The following is a 20,661-nucleotide window of genomic DNA, read 5'->3' as shown; positions in this document are numbered from 1 at the left end:
CTGTATGAGAATGACAAATAGTGCACCAATTCACCAGTATCCTGGAGTGTAGGAATTCAATTAAACCTGCATTTTCAATTTCATTTTGAAATGTAGTTATTTATTCTGTTTTTATGACTATTTTAAAGTTTTCGTAAATCCCTATTTTTAAAGTTTTCGTAAATCCCTTTTTATAATTCCTCTTTTTAATTGTACAATTAGTTATTGAATAATGTAATGCTTTATAACTCTGTCTGTGACCCTTGAAGTTCTATAGTTTTTTAGAGAAAAAATAACTTTTAAAGGGTTGTTTCGCAGAAATTACAAAACAAAAGGTAGAGGTATCTGTCGTCCGTCTTTGGCTCATGGTGCCAAAAAACATGACATGACATGACATTTAAAAACTGCCACTGTCAGCAGTTTTCAAAGATACTATTGGCCTGTAGAAACTAGTTCCAATCAAAACATTTTTATTGGACAACAAAGTTCCATTTACCTCCATATATAGTCCATATATAAAAATAATACATATCTCTTTAGATTCAGTTATTTAGTGAGTCTACTTGAGTGAGTCTCTGTTGTGAACTCCTCTCAGTTCACAGCTCTTTTCACAAACTGAGGTGGAGGAATTGGGAGTGTCTGGGCCTGTTCACTTTCTCTGGGCCTTGTCCGAGGGAAAGTACAGGTGGTTCAAGTTACACCCTCGTCTGTGAAGATATCACTGGGGGAGAACAGTCTCTCTCTCTCTTTTCTTTTTCTCTCTCTCTTTCCTCTCTCTCTAACAGTGGATTAGAGCGTAATTGTTCATGTGTGTTTTGTTGTCGCAGGAAGGAGATGGGGAGATGGACGTTACAGCTCTCAGTGGGGCTTGGGCTTCTAGCTGTCCTGCTGACCTGCTGTTATGCTGAAAGTAAGGAAGACACAGAATCACAACTAATTCACTATAAGTCGTTTTTATTTTACTTGAATGCAGATGTCTACATGAAGGAATTGGCAATCACCTCATTTGTGCTGAAACTAATAGACACTCAATTGGTTTGTCATCATTTATCAACATACTCTAGTTCTTGCTTCTCAAATTTGACTGTTTTATTTTACTATAAATGTAATATATTGGGTTTTTTTGATTGTTGGTCAGGTAAAAGAAGTACTTTAGCCTTTAGAGAAAGTGGAGAAAGAGCTTTGGTTTCACATTTGAAAGACTCATGGGAGAAAATGATGAGAGATGTTCTAAAGTCTGTTTGCCGTTACCACCAATATAGTTATTTTGTTTTTCATGGTTTTGATCCTCTGCTCTCTTGCCTCTTTGTGACTTTTCCTGACACCCTCCCCTCCTGATCTCTCTCCAACCCCCGACAGTGACCTACTGCTTCGCTTCCAGGGCCAAGACCTGCTCAGAATGCCTGCAGGCTGGTAAAGGCTGTGCTTACTGCCCTGATGAGGTGAGAGCTGAAAACAGCAGGAATTTAAAAAGACAAGTTTCACAACTGTCGGTCCTTAGACGAATCATTAGGACTGTGGAATTCCCCAGGGAGAAGTCCTGCCCTTTTTAGCAGACCATGTACCCAATTAGTATTTTGAGCTATGCGTACTTTGCCCTTGTGCAATATGCTAACATATAAAGCAGGATTCTGTTACTGAGAGCACATTCCATTGTATTCCAAAAATCTCAAACGTTTTTATGATCTATTCTAAAATTGTCAAATATGATACAGCAGTTAGGAAGTAGCTTTTTCGTGGTCTTCATCAGAGGAGTTCATGGAGATAGCACAATATGAAACTTAGGTGAAACTTTTTGGATTTTGTGATTGTCTTTTTGTCAAACTACTATTTCCAAGGTCAAGAATTAAGCTTCACGCTCACTTTAGAATTACCATAAATCAAAAAGTGACTGTTATGTGAAGACTATGTACGTCAACGAAGAAGAACTTACTAACCAAACGTCCTTGTTTCTCAGAACTTTAATGGACCTCGGTGTGACCTGTATGAGAATGTACTCGCCCATGGCTGCAGTGCAAGGGCTATTATTACAGCTGAAAGTAGCATGAGTATACAAAAAGTAAGTCTTCATCACTCTCATATATCACTTGCAAACATGCCACCATTCTTCAGTCTTAAAGTTATGTTATTGCTTCAAATTAGAAACTAATTTTTTCCTCCTGCTTCCTCTCCATTGCCACCTTGCAGAAGGATAAGATCAACGTTCAGCTCCAGCAGTCTCAAGTGTATCCGCAAATGATGACCATGAGTTTTCTACCTGGAGAGGAAAGGACGGTGGATGTGGAGGTGTTTTCTCCGACCAAAGGCCCTCTGGACCTTTACATTCTTATGGACTTCTCTAACTCCATGAAGGATGATTTAGACAACTTGAAGCAGATGGGGAAAGAGCTGGGTAAGTGGCTTTACACGGGGAGTGCATTGTGATGACTGTTGAGTATGCTCTTACTGTAATACTGATAGTGATTGTTTTTCCTGTAGCTTTATTGGTTGAGAAGCTGTCAGACGATTACACCATTGGCTTTGGAAAGTTTGTGGACAAAGTGGTCGAGCCCCAGACTGACATGAGACCCAACAAGTAAGAGAGAGAGTGTGAAGGACCTTAAGCATGTACTTACATACTATAATCTAAAATAATGTACATTAACATTGTCCCATCTTCTTCCTTTCTCTCAGACTTGCTAAACCGTGGCCTGACAGCGACCCGCCATTCTCTTTCAAAAACGGCATTCCGCTGACCAGCAACTTAACATACTTCAACAGTAAGCTCCAGGAGGAGAGAATATCTGGCAACTTGGATGCTCCTGAAGGAGGATTTGATGCCATACTGCAGGCAGCAGTCTGTGGGGTTAGTAAAAATACTAACTCAAATTTAAAAGATAAACCAATTTTTTGTTATTACAAATGAAATGTTGTATTCGTAAGAAATAAAATGCCCCTTTGCTCAATTCAACACACGCAAGTAAAGGTTTTACTACTACATCCTTGCTTGGTCTGGTTTGTGGTGGTTTATGTTAGCAAATGTTTAGATTTAGGTTAAGTTGTGTAACTGACATGACTCAGTCATTTCACTCACCCGATGACTCTTCTCTACTTGGGCCACTGTTACACACAGATTTTAGCACCTCAATTATTTCATTTGTCTCAACACAAAAGTAACAAGCTAGCACTGCTAACTGATGATGTCAAAAGCAGCTAAAATACTTCCATTTACCTTGGAAGTTGGTGGGTCTTGGAAGGTGCTGAGAATAATGTTGTACCCGTGTTTGAAGCATTCCAGTTAAAGAAGTCAGAAAACTAGTTCTAGCCAGATGGTAATTCCAGTTGATAAAAACACATTTCGATGGGTTTGTGCATACAAACATCATAGCATCATGTCCACAAATAGAAATTGGACAGCACTGTGAGTACAACTGATATAATGAGACACAAATATGACAAAAGTGCTAATAAACAGGATATTACTACAACTTTCACACTGTTGATGCATGGGCAGCGATCTTGGATTTTGAGGATGGGGCTAGCAAGGTTGTTCTAACCTTCTGAGTTGGAAATCAAACTTCAGGGAGCAGTTGAAATTTCTGACTGGGAACTCAAATGGAACCCACCAGCAACATAGTCGAGCATTTAGCTGCCAAAAAAACAAATATGTTCTACAGGAGTTCATGGAAATCAAAACTAAAAAGAGTAAATATTAGACTTGCATTCACCTGGTGGCCAAAAACATGACTCCATATGAATGTTGCAGTGTGAAAATAGGCAACTGCTAACACTTTCACCATACCGATTTAAAAGCTAATATTTCAACGTTGTGTTCACGATTTGACTCTGCTGCCCCTCCAAGTGGCCAAAATTGACAGTTCCAGGTTTTTAAAGCAACTGAGGCAAGATGATACTAATATCCAGTGACTACCACTTTGGCTACAACAGCTTTTGTTCAGCAAAAGTTTAATTTTTCTTTTTATTTCCTTTTACCGGAATATTTTCCACTAGCCGTTGTATCTTCTGCCCCCATTTTACCTGTGTTCTTATCCTAGGATAAGATTGGGTGGCGCCCCCTCAGCACACATATCCTGGTTTTCTCCACTGAGTCTGCCTTTCACTATGAGAATGATGGTGCCAATGTGCTGTCAGGCATCCTGCGGCGCAATGATGAGAAATGCCACCTGGACGCCTCAGGACAATACACAGAGGATACTACACAGGATTACCCTTCAGTGCCCACACTGGTCCGTGTGCTTGGCAAACACAACATCATTCCCATATTCGCTGTCACCAACCACTCCTACACATACTACCAGGTTGGTGGGCCTTCACTGAAGTTATGCTCCTTAAAAATGGTTTTAGGTTGGTGTCTAGGTCATGGATCTACATTACTTGTATTTTGTGCTCTTCTTTGTGTAGAAACTCAAAGAGTATTTCCCCATTGCTGAGGTCGGTCTGCTGCAAGAGGACTCATCCAATATCCTGCAAGTTATGGAGATTGCCTTCGAGGTAAAGGATGCCTCTTTTGGCAATTGCCAGGAGAAGGCGTTTGGTTTTGTGGCTTTGCAAGCACTCAAGTGGCTGCTATCAAATTCGTGTAGCTGAAACACTCATATTGTCCTTTCAGAGTATCCGTTCTAAGATGAGCATCCGTGCAGACGACAAACCCAAGTCTTTTCATGCGCAGTTCTTGTCCACCGAAGGAAAGCTTAAAGAATACGGAGCCTTTGATTTCAAACCTGGAGCAATAGTAAGTGGCAAAACCAGATGATTATACTGATAATACACACTAATTCAGTCACGGATTCAGAAGACTCATGTTTATAAAAAGGTATTTGTCTAGCTTGATATTTTTGGATTTTAACCGTTAGAATTTAAAATACTTAAAGGGGGAAAAGGAAGAGAATGACATGTATAGAAAGAAGTTGGAGGAGTTTTCATTGCTTTTGATCTTGTTTTTTAATCACCCATGTGTTTAACATGACAGCTAATCTTTAAAGTCACATGGAAATGTATTATTAAGAATCTCCTCTTACGGTAGTATGACCAAGTTTTCACACACATTTTACTCAATTGCATGGAAAAACAAACAAGAACCTTTTTTTGAAATATTACATGCTAACAATACAGTGATCTATATGATCTCTATACGATATCTAAGATGGATTGTAGTTCCCTTGTATATGTTCTAATACGTGATCAATAGTCATTACTCAACCAAATAGCTGCATTGTGTCTCTCCTGTTGAGGAGATATGAAGCATGAAACAGCACTCTTACAGCAAAATTCTGTCCAAATAGTTTGTTGTTTTATGGCTTATCCTGTCAGTGACTCATACACCAAATAGCTCAGTGCACACATACAAGCACACATATGTTCTAACACTCTGCATGTCTGCGTGTTCTCTAGGGCAAATTCAAGATGCAGCTCAAAGCCCAGCGGATGGTCGATGAGGAACCTGTGTGTCAGATGAATACAGATGAAAAAGACGGCACACTGAGAGTCAAACCTACAACGTTTAGTGTCGGCGTAAATATTGATGCCTCGATTTTGTGTCCAGTCTGTGACTGTGAGAAGGTAGACGTACACATTCACACAGATTAACTCTCAGAAGATCACAAATGGTTGAGGTGAAGTTACTCACCCCTTCATTCCAATGTCCCTCATTTCTGTGCTCCAGACCCCCATCTCTAAAGCGTCTAGATGCCATGGCAACGGAGACCTAGTGTGTGGGAAGTGTCAGTGCTTTGATGGCTGGTGAGACTTTAATTAGAAGTTCCTATATGAAAAACAAGGAATAAAATCAAATTTTTAACAAGTTTAAGTAGTGGCTGTTGAGTGACTCATAAGTGATGGACCATTCAGGCCTCCAGGCTCAGTGATGTCTTTTTCTCCTTGTTTTGTCCATGTGTCACCTTTAGGCTGGGTGCATTCTGTAACTGCTCAGCTAGTGCATCAGCTCGGGATGCCAGCCAGTGTATAGCTCCAGGCGGTGCGCTGCCTTGTTCAGGACGTGGAGACTGCATGGCGTGTGGAACCTGTGTGTGCTACAACCCAGATCAATTTGAAGGAGCTTACTGTCAGTACGACAAGAACCAGTGTCAGAGATTCGGAGGCTTCCTCTGCAATGGTACTGAATACTGAACATATATACATTATATACAGTTAATCCTATGCTGTACTTTTACGAGAACAAAAAACAAACATGCAGTGAAATTTTATATATATTATACATGGCATGTAATTCTTATTATGCACTATTTGTATGTACAAATACTTGTATACGCACATTTATATACATTGTAATGAATCTAGCAAATGAATGTTCTCACTCAGCTGTACTCATCCATTTTTTTTATATTAACAATGTACTACATACCAACTATATGTGTACATGAAAAGAGATGCTTTAGTGACAATTCCACAGATAATTATGCCCCATGTCTGCAGTTCCCTTGAGCTCTTTGTTTTGTTTTGTTGTTTTTTTTAGTTCAGTCTTGCCAGCTTACCAACCATATTTCCATCCATGTTTTCAGGAATACATTTCTGATAAACTGAATGTACATTGCCCAGTAGCAAACAGCAGACAAAGTTGGTGGCTAGCTAGTGAACATAGGTTAGCAAACTAGCTACTAAAAGTGTCCTAGCTGGTTCAAAAGAGTTAAAAGAAAAAGTACATTACACTTAGCATTAACTTTATATGTTGATAATACAATATGGCAATATTATTATAACAGGATGTTGCTTTGAAAAGCACCACTTTGGTCTAAATCAGTTTTCACCCTGATTCTATGTTACTGCTAAAGGTCGCTAGAGGATATTGTTTTGCAGAGTTCAACACAGAGTTGAACAGTTGCTAATGGTCTTATATTTTATTTTGTTTAGTAATTTGCGCTTTAACAACCATAACGCAACAATAAAACAGTTCAATTTAATTCTTTCTCTTTTTATCAGCGCGTGGCTCTTGTGTTATGGGCCAGTGTGCATGTACTGAAGACTGGGAGGGCAATGCCTGTGAGTGTCCCAAAAGCAACCAAACCTGCCTGGACAGCAAGGGGGTGAGTAGAGCCAACTCTCTTTGATTTGAGTCGTCATGTCACCTTACATGTCAGTGTATCTCAAACCAATGATTGACTGTGTTTATCTGTACCAGGGTGTCTGCAATGGGCGAGGTAAATGTGTATGTGGCCGCTGTGAGTGTCCAACCTCTGGTCTTGCGATGACTTCTACCTGTGAGCCAAATTTCCAGGTGTGTGTTTGTAATATATATAAATAAATATGTGTTTTTATGCCTCAGTCTATGTCAGGGTTAGGGTTAAGGGTAGGCTTCTGCTACACTCAGTGACTCATATTAAATTTGATCATGTTTATACTATATGTGTGCTTGTATCCTTTTAGCTGTAGTGTTTCTGTACAGTCCTGTTTGACTGTCTTTTAATGTGTGTGTGTATGTGTGTGTCCTTTCCAGGCCCAGTTGGGTGTGTGTGAGGCTACGAGGAGCTGTGCTCAGTGTAAGGCTTGGAAGACAGGAGAGAAGAAGGACGAAAAGGAGTGTGCAAAGTGTCCCTTTGATATCACCATGGTGGATGAACTCAAAGAAAGTAGGCACACATGATTAATAATTAATGAGTCGATAATTAATTATCCAGAAGTACTCTGCATATACACCTCAGCTTCTTTTAGGTCATGATAATGATGATGACACTTTAGCATTAATGCTTAACAACACCTGATAGTAGTTCATCTGTGTATGTATACATGTGTTTTCAGAGGAAAAGGTGCTTGATTCATGCAGTTTCCGTGATGAGGATGATGACTGCACGTACCACTACACTGTTGAAAACCCGAAAGATCCGACAGCAAAAGACTTGGAGGTTCAGGTCCTTAAGAAAAAAGGTGAGCTAGGTTATTCTCTGTTGTACTTTATGCTGTTATGACAGCAAGTGAAGCATCATTTGTAAGATAAGATAAGATGCTAGAGGTAATAATTGATTTATTATTTATTTATATGGTACCTTTCATTTAAGAAATCAGCTCGAAGTGCTTCAGTGTAAGAGAAAACAGCTCAAAACATATTTTGAACAAATCCTTTCTGTACATGAATGATAGCCAGCCAGGGACATGAATAAATGTACAAACTAGTACCAGGATCTTAAAGGGTTGGTTCGCCAAAATGTACTTGAGTGGAGTCATACAAAAATTCCCCAGCAACGTGTCCTTCCAGAAACAGTATCCCGGTTACTGCAGATAAGATAAGATAAGTAAGTACTTTATTAGCTATCATTAATAAACATTTTCTAATATTAAAACCCTTTACTGTATTCCAAACAGAGCATTGTAAAGTCAGAAATGAACTCAAGAAACAGATAATCTACAGAACACACTGTGAACAGTTTTCACTGGGACTATTTCTTTGATAGAAAGCAGTTCCAGTAACTGTGAGATGTAATTGAAAACTCAGTGGACCCTGAGACCAAGTTGCTCTATTCAACATTTTTATTTACCAAGAGATCAAATAACTACATGTAATGTGAAAAGTGTCATTTGTAGTGGAAAACCCCTACTGAGAACTATCATCTGACTGCAGTTCTCCTCTGCTCTGTGGAGCTTCTGTTAGTGTTTTGCAGCTTATTGAACTGTGACAGGTGTGCTGTGAGCTCTTTACTGTGTTCCAGTTATATCTCTGGTATCAGCGCTCTGTATCATTGTTGTAACTTTTTTATTTCAGACTGCCCCCCTGCCAGCCTCCTGTGGCTGCTCCCTCTCCTCTTGTTCCTCTTGTTACTGCTGGCACTTCTGCTGCTCTGCTGCTGGAAATACTGTGCCTGCTGCAAAGCCTGCTGGCAGGTATGAAGAGCACATACTTTTACACACAAAAACAATATTTTTATTTTATAGTCAAAGTAATGCATTATGTCTTGTTTTGCCACAGAGCTGTCTTGCTTTGCTGCCTTGCTGTAGGAAAGGTAAGATGTGTGTTGTGTTAAATGTGTAGGAATGGTTTCACATTTCTTTATTGTCCCATTTGGAACCACGTTGTCTGTGATTCAGCTGGTGTTATATTCTTTCCAGGTCGCATGGTTGGCTTCAAGGAAGACGAGTATCTGCTCCGCCAGTCTCTGCTCACTTCAGACCATCTAGACACACCACTGGTGAGGACCGGCCCACCCAAAGGCACTGATGTTGTTCGCTGGAAGGTCATGGATAACGTGCACCGAGGACCCAGTCACCCCCAGGCTTTAATAAAGCCCAACCCTAAAGAGACCAGTGAGTCATCAATTGTTTTAAAAACAACAAAACTGATCTTTTGGTCTAAAGAAGTTAAGGACCCAAATGATGAAAGCCACAACTCTAATTCTCTTTTCTCTTGTAGTCCAGTTCCCGCTCTCCCTCCGGCTCAATAGGTTGTTCTCTGAGAACCTCTCTCGCCCCGAATCTAGAGATGCCGAACAGCTCCGCAAGGAAGTATCTGATAATGTGAGTGTGCTTTTATTTGCTGGTGAGCACATGTATGAGTGTGTGAATGATTATTGTATCATTGAGTGTTGTATTTGTTCCTCCATCCAGCTAAATGAGGTGTACAAGCAGATTCCTGGGGCCCAGAAAGTGCAAAAGACCACATTTAGGTAGGACAAGCTATGTTATATGTTTTATGTGTACTGGTATGTACATTCATTTGTATTTTCACACACACTCAAAATCAAAAATGTTCTTTCTGACATTCATCAATATCTATTTTGGTTCTTGCAGAATGCAGAGAAACGCTGGGAAAAGGTAACATGCATATTGACGCAATACCCAAATTATCTTGCCTTCATGGGCACAAAGGTACACATATCTAACTTCTCTACCTCTTCTGTTATCTCCAGACAGGACTACGCCATTATGGACACCGTTCTGTCTGCTCCTCGCAGTAGCTACCCCGATATTGTCAAGCTGACAGAGAAAAATGTCCAGTCCGGAAACTTCCATGACCTCAAGGTGGTGCCTGGTTACTACACTGTGGCCACAGACAGAGGTGTGTGTTTGTTGTGTGTGTGGTATGGATATGTACACGTTCAATTTCTCATGGTAATCTATTCAGTTTATAGATAAAAACAATATTCAAATGATCAGTTTGTGATTATATAAGGGATATTGTGAATCCCTTCTATCTAATGTCTACTGAGCAGCTTTGATCTTAAGCATTCTTGTCAAAATTTTAACATCTTACTCATTTCTTTTCTGCAGAGGCTGCGGGAGCTGTGGAGTTCCAGGAAGGTGTGGAGTCTGTAGATGTTCACGTGCCACTCTTCGTCAAGGATGAAGATGATGACAAGAAACAGCTGCAGGTGGAGGCCAGGGATGTGCCACTGGGCATTGCCGAGATTGGAAAACGTTTGGTGAACATCACCATCATCAAAGAGCATGGTGAGACATCTCTGATTTTATAGATGTATACTTGAGAATCCAAGAAAATGAGACAACCAACTCTTCAAAGCCCCAGTGACTTTAAAAAATGCAAAGCATACAATGTTTTTCCATGGATCGCACTAATGGATTCTCCACTTTCTTCTCCCCAGCCTCCAGTGTGTTCTCGTTCCTCCAGCCAGCTTACACCTACAGCAGGCAGGACGGAGTGGCCAACATCCCAATTGCCCGAGAGATCATAGAGGATGGGCGCACACAAGTCAGCTACCGCACACGGGACCTAACAGCCAAAGATAAGAAGGTTTGTATTTTCATACCTATTTATATATTGTGGGTTGTTTCCTAAAGTTCTTGTAGATCTTGGAATTACATAGTATATGTACAGTATGAAATATGGTAGCTCTCTTAGAAAAGACACAAGACTTGCATGACTAGTAGGTGAGTTACAGGTAGACAGCAAGATTCTATTTCTAACTTGTTTTGCCGTTATGTGTTTTAGGACTATGTGACTGTAGAAGGAGACCTGACCTATGGTCCTGGTGAGACCCAGAAGATAGTTCCTGTTCGTCTGCTGGAGCTTGGTGAGAAAGACGGCCTCCTGGAGGACAAACAGGTCAAACAGTTTGTCATGGACCTCAGTAACCCACGGCAGGGCGCCAAGCTGGGACGCTACCCAAGAACTACTGTCACCATCACAGACCTACCAGGTGAAAGGACACAAGAGGATTTACTGTATATTGTGGCATAGTTTGTTTCTCCCAAATTAAGCTCTGAATGCTAAGAGGTCCCCCCCCCCCCCCCCCCCACTACTTTTTCTTTATCCAGAACCTGGTGTTATGATGTTCAAGAAGGGTACCCAGACCTTCACCACATCTGACTCAACCTACACTATCCCTGTGGTCCGCACCCGCAACCAGGACAGCCCTGCAACAGTGAAATGGCGTACCAAGAACGCCCAGCGCTTCGAGCTATCCGGGCCTCTGAAGTTCAACCCTGGAGAGACAGAAAAGAACATAGTGATTGAGCCAAAGGCCCATTCTGGTCCAATCCAACCAGAGAACTTCCAGCTGGAACTGTTTGAGCCAAGTAGCAATGCATCTATTGGAGAGAGGAAGACAACCAATGTCAATGTCATTGAAGGACGTAAGATAAAATGCAAAAACTCATGCCACTCAAAAATTTGAACTAAAGATTAGATAAGATAGCATTTTTTTGTTTCTGGAATTACATAATTCTGATTTTATATAACAAGCAAAGGGATCATTCTAAAAAAATAAGCACTGTATCTGGTGAATGTGTGTGTAATCCTATAACTTCCTTTACTTCATGTCCTGCAGTTGCCCAGAATCCAGTGATGGCCCAGAGACAGGAGAAGGGCTATGTAAACCAGAAAGCCACCTCCCCTGGGGGCTACCTTCTCTCGCCAGAAAACGTGAAGGCCAAAGCAACTGGACCCAGAACCATTCGTCTCAACTGGGACCCAGCGTCTGGTAATCCCAGGGGGTACAAGGTATATTAAATCAACATGTTCAGAAACTTCAACTTGAGTTAATACTTATTTACAATAGGTGCTGTATTGCTCAAATATTGTATCATCGGTTTCCTTGTGCGTTTTAGGTCAAGTATTGGGTCTATGGGGACCCAGAGAAAGACGCCGAGGTCTTAGATGTGAATACTAATCAAGCTGAGTTGACCAACCTGTACCCCTATTGTGACTATGAGATGCGAGTGTGCGCCTACAATGAAATGGGAGATGGCTATGATACCGACATGATTGCCTGTCAAACTCTGGAAGATGGTAATTATTTTAAACTCAGTTCACTGCTGCTTATGAAAGGATGAGCAGGAGATCCAAGAGGATATACCTGGCTCAGATAAAAGTGTTGAAATGATATGCATCTTGTAGAGAAAATTCATGTAATGGGGCGTTGTGGGTGAGCAAGACATTTTGTGTATTAAGCCTGTATTAAGTGTACATTAATTGCCGTCCTCAGTTCTTAGAAATGACGGTCTAGTTTTAAACTGGTGATTTACTCAATAAGGTTGCATCATTTAAACATATTGGGTTAAACTAGAATCACCAAGCTATTAGTACAAAGGCATTACAATAGAGGGGGGTTGTTATGTTAAAGTGAATGGTACTGTATGGCCAGTACTCAGAGAATGTAGTTATGAAATTGTTTTATTTACATATGCATACATGGAGAAATATGTGTTTTTTAGAGTTAGTGTTGGTTTAATTTAGTGATGTGCAATTTCCTGTTAGCAAAGACTTACTTTAATACTTGTTTGAACTTCTAAGCACCTAGTGCAAACATTTCTGTTCTGATTTCCTCCAGTGCCTGGTGAGCCTGGTCGTCTTGCCTTCAATGTCATCAGCCCAACAGTCACTCAGGTCAGCTGGGCAGAGCCTGCAGAGACCAATGGCATTATCACGGCTTATGAGGTCCTCTACACTCCTATTGATGATGAACTGAGTAAGAGACGAAGTCCCACCTGAAAAACGGAATATTTTACATATGCTTGCATTATGTAATTTACATCATACCCTGATATTGCCTTCTCACAGAGCCTGTGGGTGCAGCCAAGAAAGTAAAGATTGACAACGCAAAGAAGCGAATGCTGTTGATTGAGAACCTTCAGAGCGCCCAGACATACCAGTACAAGGTCCGTGCCAAAAACAGTGTGGGCTGGGGTCCCTTCAGAGATGCCTCCATAAATCTGGCATCACAGCCTGCCAGACCGCTGTCCAGTAAGTCAAACATATGTCTAAAACACTTACAGTGGATCTGTTGGGCCTTAATTACCCTGAAAATACATTTATTTCTCTCTGTTTCTGTCCATAGTTCCCATCATTCCAGATATCCCTATTGTGGATGCAGAGGCAGGTGACGAGTATGACGGCTTTCTGATGTACAGCAATGAGGTTCTGAAGTCTCCTGCAGGCTCCAAGACACCCAGCGTTTCTGGTGATGGTGGGTACCCAGATCTAAAACCACAAGCTACTCTTAACAGCTGACAATGTAAACTCTTTGTGCAAGTGATCTACTCTGGTGCGTTTTTTGGCTCTGGAAAGTTGCATGTGACTGCCAGACCAGAGTGTGAGCTATCACTGTAATATGGATCCAATTATTTCACTGCACATTCTCAGTGCTACCAGGCATCTTGCTCTGTTCTTGTGGCCAAATTGCATTTATGCAACATGTGCTGTGGAGTCATTGCCTTGTGGGATGTAAAGGGAAGATCTGTGCCTTAGGCAATCATCCAACTTGTGAGATTCATCCTGAAAGCATCAGGTTGAGAAAGCCTTCCTCTGCTCTCTTCTGGCTCACATTTGTGTTTTTCTGTGTGAAATGCTTAAAAGAGTCATTAATATTCTTCCTCTTTTTTGCAAGAGTGACTTTATAGGATGAGCTGGAAGAGTTGTAAAGCTCAGAGATGGCATCGTTCTCATGGCTCTGCTTTTTTTATCACTTCCATCTGGGTGGGCATTTTTCCTGCAGGCAACGCCCTCAGCCAGGCATCAACAAATTTGCTTCCAATGCATTCCCAGATATCTGTAATAGAAAGCGCTTCACAACCATAAACCGCAAGGCCTTCCCTTGTTAAATCTGCTGTCATTCTTCTGCTTTCTGCAGCCAATTTTGTGCTCTTAGTCGTCAATTTTCTCTGGAAGACATTGCTGACTTTGCACCTTGCTTACAAGACTATTTGGACTTCTGTGACAAACCAATATATATTATGTAATCCCATTCACGAGTTATAGCTTTCCTCTAAGGTAATGTATAGAAAACAAACCACTGACAATTTTTGCCTACAAATCTATCCTCCGCCTGCTTGCTTTCCTCCCTATGAACCTTGATTACAAGACTGGAAACATGTCAAGTTGGTGGGATCCAAGCTGGATCTCCGTAAGGTGTCGTGGAAAAAGCGAGTGGACGTCATCCCCAACAGTCGGCACAGCACAGACACAGAGGCAAGCTCAGATGAGGCCCCCCGGCCCAGCTACGCCCAAACGCCCCAGCCAGGTGAAGACCACTCCATCAGACCAACAGATAGACAGACAAGACAGCTAGCATGCCAGCTATCATGCACGGCCAGTCATATGCCTGGCAAGGCAACCAACGTTTCTCTCTACCTTCATGATTGATCCTGTCAGAAATATCATCATTCGGCTAATCATTCAGTTTCGGGCTTCAGTCCTTGTCCCCTTGCCCCTAGTTGGCACCTATCCCATCTATCCTCCCAACCACCTGCCCAGAGAGGAGCACTGGCATCAACTGTCCCACCTCCAGTTGATGATCAAGGGCAGGCTTTTTCAAGTGTCTGTCCTCTCTACAGCCCAGTGGGAAGGTTCTCATCTGGAGCTTGTCGGTGTGTGTAAAGGCTTAGTTACTGTGTGGCTGTATGGGAATAATTGGTACTTGATTACACATTCCCATCAGTGTAGTGATGTTTCAGCGATGATACTGTTTCTTGCAGCTATATTTGTTTTTATCGAAGCATCTCGTGGAATGGGTTTGTTACTTCAAAAACATGCTTATTGATGTTTAGAAGGCTTCAGTTTCTTCACAAGAGAGACCAGCTCTTCACATGCCCAACCTGCACACTATGGAAAAGTAGAGTAATTACATCATCATCAGTTTTTGCAAATGTAGGCAGGTTGATTGATGTCTGCACAGGCAAAGAAAGTAAACATTTCTGCAATTTTAATACTTACGCAAACAGGAGGAAATGTTACAGATTTGATTTGTCGGTCAGTTCAGCACTTTGCTCCAAACTGAAATATGAAGTATTGGAAGCATTGCCATGAAATGCAGGACAAAACGTATTGACCTCCCGACTTTTCAATTAGCGCCATAACTAAGTCAAAGAATTCATTTATCTAGTGAAATAGCTCAATATCTCCTAGATTGATGGTCACAAAATGTGTTCAGACTATCTCAATTCTCACATTATACCTGCAGGTATGTGTGATCATATTCATTGTGAGCATGTTCGTATGCTGACATTAGCATCTAGCTAGAGGCACCATCGTGAATGTAGAATCTGAAACAGACAGTTTTCTTATTTTTAGTTTGTATGTGTGTGGGGTTTTTTTTACCATTAGCTCAAATAAAACCAATGAAAATATGACTGAATGCTCAACTAAAAGTACATTCATCTTTTGGATGTAAAACAGCCTTAAAAGATTTGTAAATTAAGTTACATTGATTTTCGTTTCTACGACCCACAAAATAAGTAATTGTCACTATTATACCATTAAACATCAATCCATCCATTAGCTATACTGCTTATCCTTTACAGTGTCACAGGGGCAATTCCATTGTTTAAATATTCAGCACCAAATACAGACTCATAAATACCTTAATACATACTCACTGTCTGCAGTGGGGGCACAACTGACACAAAACGCTGCACATTTGCTAAACTGCTGTTGCTGTCCTGTAAGCCGGTAGGACCGGAACTTTCTGTCTGAATCTACTGCTGCTTCTTCTTTTGATTGGCTCAGTTTGGTTTTGGGTGCTTTGCATCAAGCGTGTATTGTGAATATTTGAAACAACACACAAATCCGTATCCGAATGCTTGAGTGCTAACTGCTAAATATCCAAATTTCTGTGTTCTGTTGACAATTTTGTATGATATTATTTCACAGATTACATGATGAATGGAAAGTGGGACCAGAACTTCCTTTTCCCAGGGGGTTCAGTGACACGCAACCTTTCTACATCGTCCTCTCCTATGTCCACCCTGAGCTCAAACTACAGAGGGGCGGACAACTCGTTTACCACAGAAACCACCACCAGCTACATGTCTGGACCAGGTAAGATGGATGATAGTTATTGCATTGGCAAAAATGTCAAATGAATATGAAGTTATCTGATTTTATCTTTTATCCTTCTTTCTTCTTATAGGAAGCTCTTATAGACAGGATATGATTGTAGGTGGAGTACACACAACTGACGTGATCATGAGGAAGCGTTCAGAGAACAGGATGTACACAGATGAACACATCCGGGACTCTATAGTCATGGGAGAGGTGTCAAGCAAATTCCCAGATCTAGGTAAGAATTTATTCCAAAGTTCTTTCTGGCTAAGGAAATATTTTACTCTGGAGTGCAATTTTTGAAGTGCCTCTGCACTAGCGCATGAGGCCGATGGCTTGGACATCTGTTAGCGGGGTTGGGGCTGTTGGCTGCACAGCAGGCTTATCCATAAGGACTTTGCAGGAGCTATGCTGACTATCGCTGTTTCTCCTTTATCTCCCCTTGTCTTTACATTCCACTATTTTTTTTTTACCTCCTTTTTACTTCACCCCACCCCCTCTTCCCACCTTTCCCTCCTACTGTGCTACTTCCTGTGCCATCCCTGCGTCCTCTTCTTGCGCCCCCTCCTGCTCAATGCGCCATCAGGTGGTTACGGCTACATTGGGACACAGAGCAGCTCGCGCAGCCAGTTCAGCTACAACCTGCCTCAGGTTTCGAGGGCCAGGACCCAATCTTCGGATGTCCATGAAGCCCTATATAATCTGGACAGGGTCCTCCAGGGTAAGTCTGCTGCATATAAGCATGAAGGCACTGGATGTGTTGGTGGTTTGATAAGTAATGCAATCCTCTTTCTTTCTGCCTCTTTGTCCCATTCTCTGATCTCATCTTTTTAGATCATACCTGCTGTATTCTGTGTTTTACTGGCAACTATTTCTCAAATTACATGTATACAGTATCAGTCAAAGGTTAAGACAGAGTTTCTCATTCAAGTGAATGGGAAGGTAACTTTTGACTGGTACTGTATGCGGATTTAAACATATAAAGGTGTAAATGTTTTACTAGCTAATGGTTTCCACTCATATCTGTAATCTATGAAAATAACTGTTGGTGTCAAGAATGCATCAGAAATTTGAGTGTAGGCTAATGAAAAGCAAAGTGTTCACTAATCAATTTGTTTTATGTTTACAATAGATCAGATAGGTGGCTATCACATGACTCCACCTCCCGTCAGCCCTCCACAACTGTACTGTTTTAGTTCAGTCCCACTGCCTTCATCAACCCCCTTCCCAAATAAACCCACTGTACACTATCTGCCCAGCACCAAACGGCAGTCTCACTCAGTCTATTTATTAATACGCACTATGTATTTATATCGATCATATCCCAATGTTTTCTCACACTTGTCTCTTTGTGTCTGTCATCAGATGCAAGACTCTCTCCGGGTGTCCCTGATACCCCAAGCAGACTGGTGTTTTCTGCACTGGGTCCCACTGCCCTGAAAGTCAGCTGGCAGGAGCCCCACTGTGAGAAGAACATCCTGAGTTACTGTGTCCTCTATCAGCTGCTCAATGGAGGTAAAAAACAACTTCTACTGCAGCAGTCCTTACAGAGACTAATTATTTTGATTTAATTCAGTATTTATTCCCTTGATGCTGAGCAGCCTGTGTCCTCTCTCGTAGGTGAAGTGAAGCGTATCAATGTCACCAACCCAGCAGAGAACTCTGTGATCATCCAGGACCTTCTGCCCAACCATTCCTACCTGTTTAAGGTGAAGGCTCAGAGCCAGGAGGGCTGGGGTCCAGAGAGAGAGGGAGTCATCACCATTGAGTCCGCTGTTGACCCCAAGAGTCCACTCAGCCCAATGCCAGGTGCTGATTGTATTGATTTTAGTGTCACAGCTTCATGAATTAACCAATAGAAACAATGACGTTGTTTTTATGCAGTCACTGGAAGCACAATATCCATGTCTTTACTTTGTGTTCTCTCTGGACTTTTTTAAATTTTTTATTATAGGCTCACCTTTCACCCTGAGCACCCCCAGTGCTCCAGGACCCCTGGTCTTCACAGCCTTGAGCCCTGATTCACTGCAGCTCAGCTGGGAGAAACCTCGCAAACCCAACGGAGACATCCTGGGCTATGTAGTCACCTGCGAACAGCTGCATGGTGGAGGTAAGACTTTCAGGAACCTCCATACAGTATTTCTTTTCTGTAGTTATGCTATACAAGACTACATCCCCACATTCACAAAGTAATCATAAAAGTGAAATGCTACTATTTGCATTTCAAGACTTTCTAGGTCTCATTCACTTCTTGGTCCTTCTCTTTCCTGTTTCCTCCAGGTGATGTGCGGTCCTTCCAGGTGAACGGTGACAGTTCCGAAACCAGTCTGACCGTCCCAAACCTGACTGAGAATGTTCCCTACAAGTTTAAAGTTCAGGCTCGAACCACACAGGGTTTCGGACCTGAGAGGGAGGGCATCATCACCATCGAGTCTCAGGATGGAAGTAAGATGAATTCTACTGAACAAGATATGAATGCAACCAAAAGTTATAGCTGCTAGTCTCTAGCAGTAATAGCTGCTAGAGACTGAGATTTCTATTAAGCCCCACAGTATGACAGGAACCATGCTGTTGTTTTGACTATTTTTAGGGTCTTAGTAGTAGTAGTGGTAGTAGTAGTAGTAGTAGGAGGAGGAGTAGTAGTAGTAGTGGTGGTGGTAGTAGTAGTGGTAATAGTAGTAGTAGTGGTAGTAGTAATAGTGGTAGTGGTAGTATTAGTAGTAGTAGTAGTAGTAGTAGTAGTGGTAATAGTAGTAGTAGTAGTAGTAGTAGTTGTAGTAGTAGTAGTATTAGTGGTATTAGTAGTAGGGACTACAATTGCAAACTTCATCTTCAGGCACTACAGCAGAGGTTTTCAGACTATGAGGCATGCCTTCCCAGAGGAATGCGGCAGTATGCATAGATTCTGCCTGAGGGTGCATTCAGGTGCTCTAAAAACAACACACAGTTAGCTATAGTAGTGTGGCTGCAGATCTGCAGTTCAAGCTGCAGCAGTAACTGTGAAAAACAGCTTATAGAGGCAATTACACACTTTATAACCCTTCTTGCTGCTATATGGGACAAAATTCATATTCTTTTTCAGGGTCATAACTCAGTCAAATCTGACCTCACAGACATGATCAACATATTTTTAGATTCAGTGGACACATTGTTCGAGGATATCTAGGGGCTCCAGTGTCCTTTGGAATACATGTCTATAAATCATACCAAAAAAATGCTCTCTTTGCTATAGAACTTGCCTGGGAATCACATTTAAAGTTTTTTTTTCAGTATCAAAGCAATCCAGTGATAGCTGTCTGGACATCCATTGGTACACTGTGAACAGGAACTACTAATAGCTAATTTGGCACATGGAGATCTTCCTATTAGACTATTTTAGCCTTTTGGCCTTAAGGGACCATAGTAGAGCACAGTTCATAGTGTTGAAAATGGAATTAGTTAGTATTGGAGAAACCACAATGGTTCAACTTCTGGAGACCATGAACATTTACAGCATTTTTCATGCAAATAAAGCCTTAAGATTCTAATATGTTGTGTAAATTCCTGTCAATTTGTTGGAGGATGGTACTTAAAGATCGAAGGGGTCACCCAAATACCCTATCACCTTCTTATCATTTCTTACATTCTAGTAGATAGTGGTATACTAACGTCTGCATTTCTTTCCATCATCGCCCCCTGTAGGTGCTTTGTCTCAGTACAACAACCAATCACTCACAAGGAGGGAAGTTTTCCAACTGCCAACAGAAGTGAACACACGAACCACCGTTTCCAACACCATGCTCAATGACCCTTACTTCTCAGGTACATGTGAAGTTTTAATTTAGGTTTTGTACTCCTAAAAATATCAATGCAGTATATTGAAATTAATACCAACTGCTCTTCTCAAACAGAGGGGATGATGATGACCACACAGCACACAGAGAGTAGCGGCATGATAACCCGGCAGATCACCAAGGAAGTGGTTCAGAGGAGCGTCGTGGGAGGAACCACTGTCACAAAGAAGATGTTTTACGATTCTTAAAATCCCCACGCTTATTTAACTTGAACGACCAAAGGTCCAAACATGATGAGGAATCATATCTGAGATTCTCTTTTAAAAAGAGTCAGAGAGCTCACACATGATCAGTGTATGTATTCATATGTGTATGTGTGTGTGTGTGTGTGTGTGGGTATGAGATCCTGTGACCAAAAACACATTCATGTAATAATAGATAGATAGATAGATAGAGAGGAGGCTGTTCTCTTATGCCTGTTACACACTGCCACTTTCTTCCTCAGATGAGGTTTTGAGTTTAATATTTACATTCATTTCACTGTTGCAACTTTTGTATTTAATTTACAGTTACTTGTTTTTAGTAAGTAAACCATTCACTGTTAGACTCCGCTTACTCTGCCTGATCAGATCAGGTAACACAACACTGCAGCTTTAAATCAGTCTAGCACAGTCCAGTAATCTGACTGAG

At 41.4% G+C, this 20,661-nt stretch overlaps 1 protein-coding gene across 1 annotated transcript; it reads left to right on the top strand.

Annotated features, from left to right (window-relative positions):
* Nucleotides 1-813: 813 nt before the first annotated feature.
* Nucleotides 814-20,350, top strand: itgb4 (integrin, beta 4). Its single transcript, XM_053342006.1, has 41 exons — nucleotides 814-889; nucleotides 1,339-1,421; nucleotides 1,937-2,038; nucleotides 2,167-2,371; nucleotides 2,458-2,554; nucleotides 2,653-2,824; nucleotides 4,014-4,277; nucleotides 4,381-4,470; nucleotides 4,589-4,711; nucleotides 5,371-5,538; nucleotides 5,642-5,718; nucleotides 5,883-6,091; nucleotides 6,916-7,019; nucleotides 7,115-7,210; nucleotides 7,430-7,562; nucleotides 7,732-7,857; nucleotides 8,690-8,808; nucleotides 8,894-8,927; nucleotides 9,034-9,228; nucleotides 9,335-9,438; nucleotides 9,529-9,587; nucleotides 9,712-9,735; nucleotides 9,831-9,979; nucleotides 10,192-10,371; nucleotides 10,524-10,672; nucleotides 10,871-11,078; nucleotides 11,197-11,514; nucleotides 11,709-11,881; nucleotides 11,989-12,169; nucleotides 12,711-12,848; nucleotides 12,941-13,123; nucleotides 13,218-13,346; nucleotides 16,028-16,195; nucleotides 16,287-16,436; nucleotides 16,785-16,919; nucleotides 17,564-17,713; nucleotides 17,819-18,007; nucleotides 18,153-18,308; nucleotides 18,479-18,643; nucleotides 19,880-19,999; nucleotides 20,089-20,350. The coding sequence occupies exons 1-41, from the start codon at nucleotides 814-816 to the stop codon at nucleotides 20,217-20,219; spliced, it is 5,832 nt and encodes a 1,943-aa protein (XP_053197981.1). The 3' UTR covers nucleotides 20,220-20,350.
* The last annotated feature ends 311 nt before the right edge of the window (nucleotides 20,351-20,661 follow it).

The sequence above is a fragment of the Scomber japonicus genome, chromosome 20, assembly GCF_027409825.1.
Source record: "Scomber japonicus isolate fScoJap1 chromosome 20, fScoJap1.pri, whole genome shotgun sequence".
Lineage (NCBI taxonomy): Eukaryota > Metazoa > Chordata > Actinopteri > Scombriformes > Scombridae > Scomber > Scomber japonicus.
This window is presented reverse-complemented; position numbering and strand designations above follow the sequence as displayed.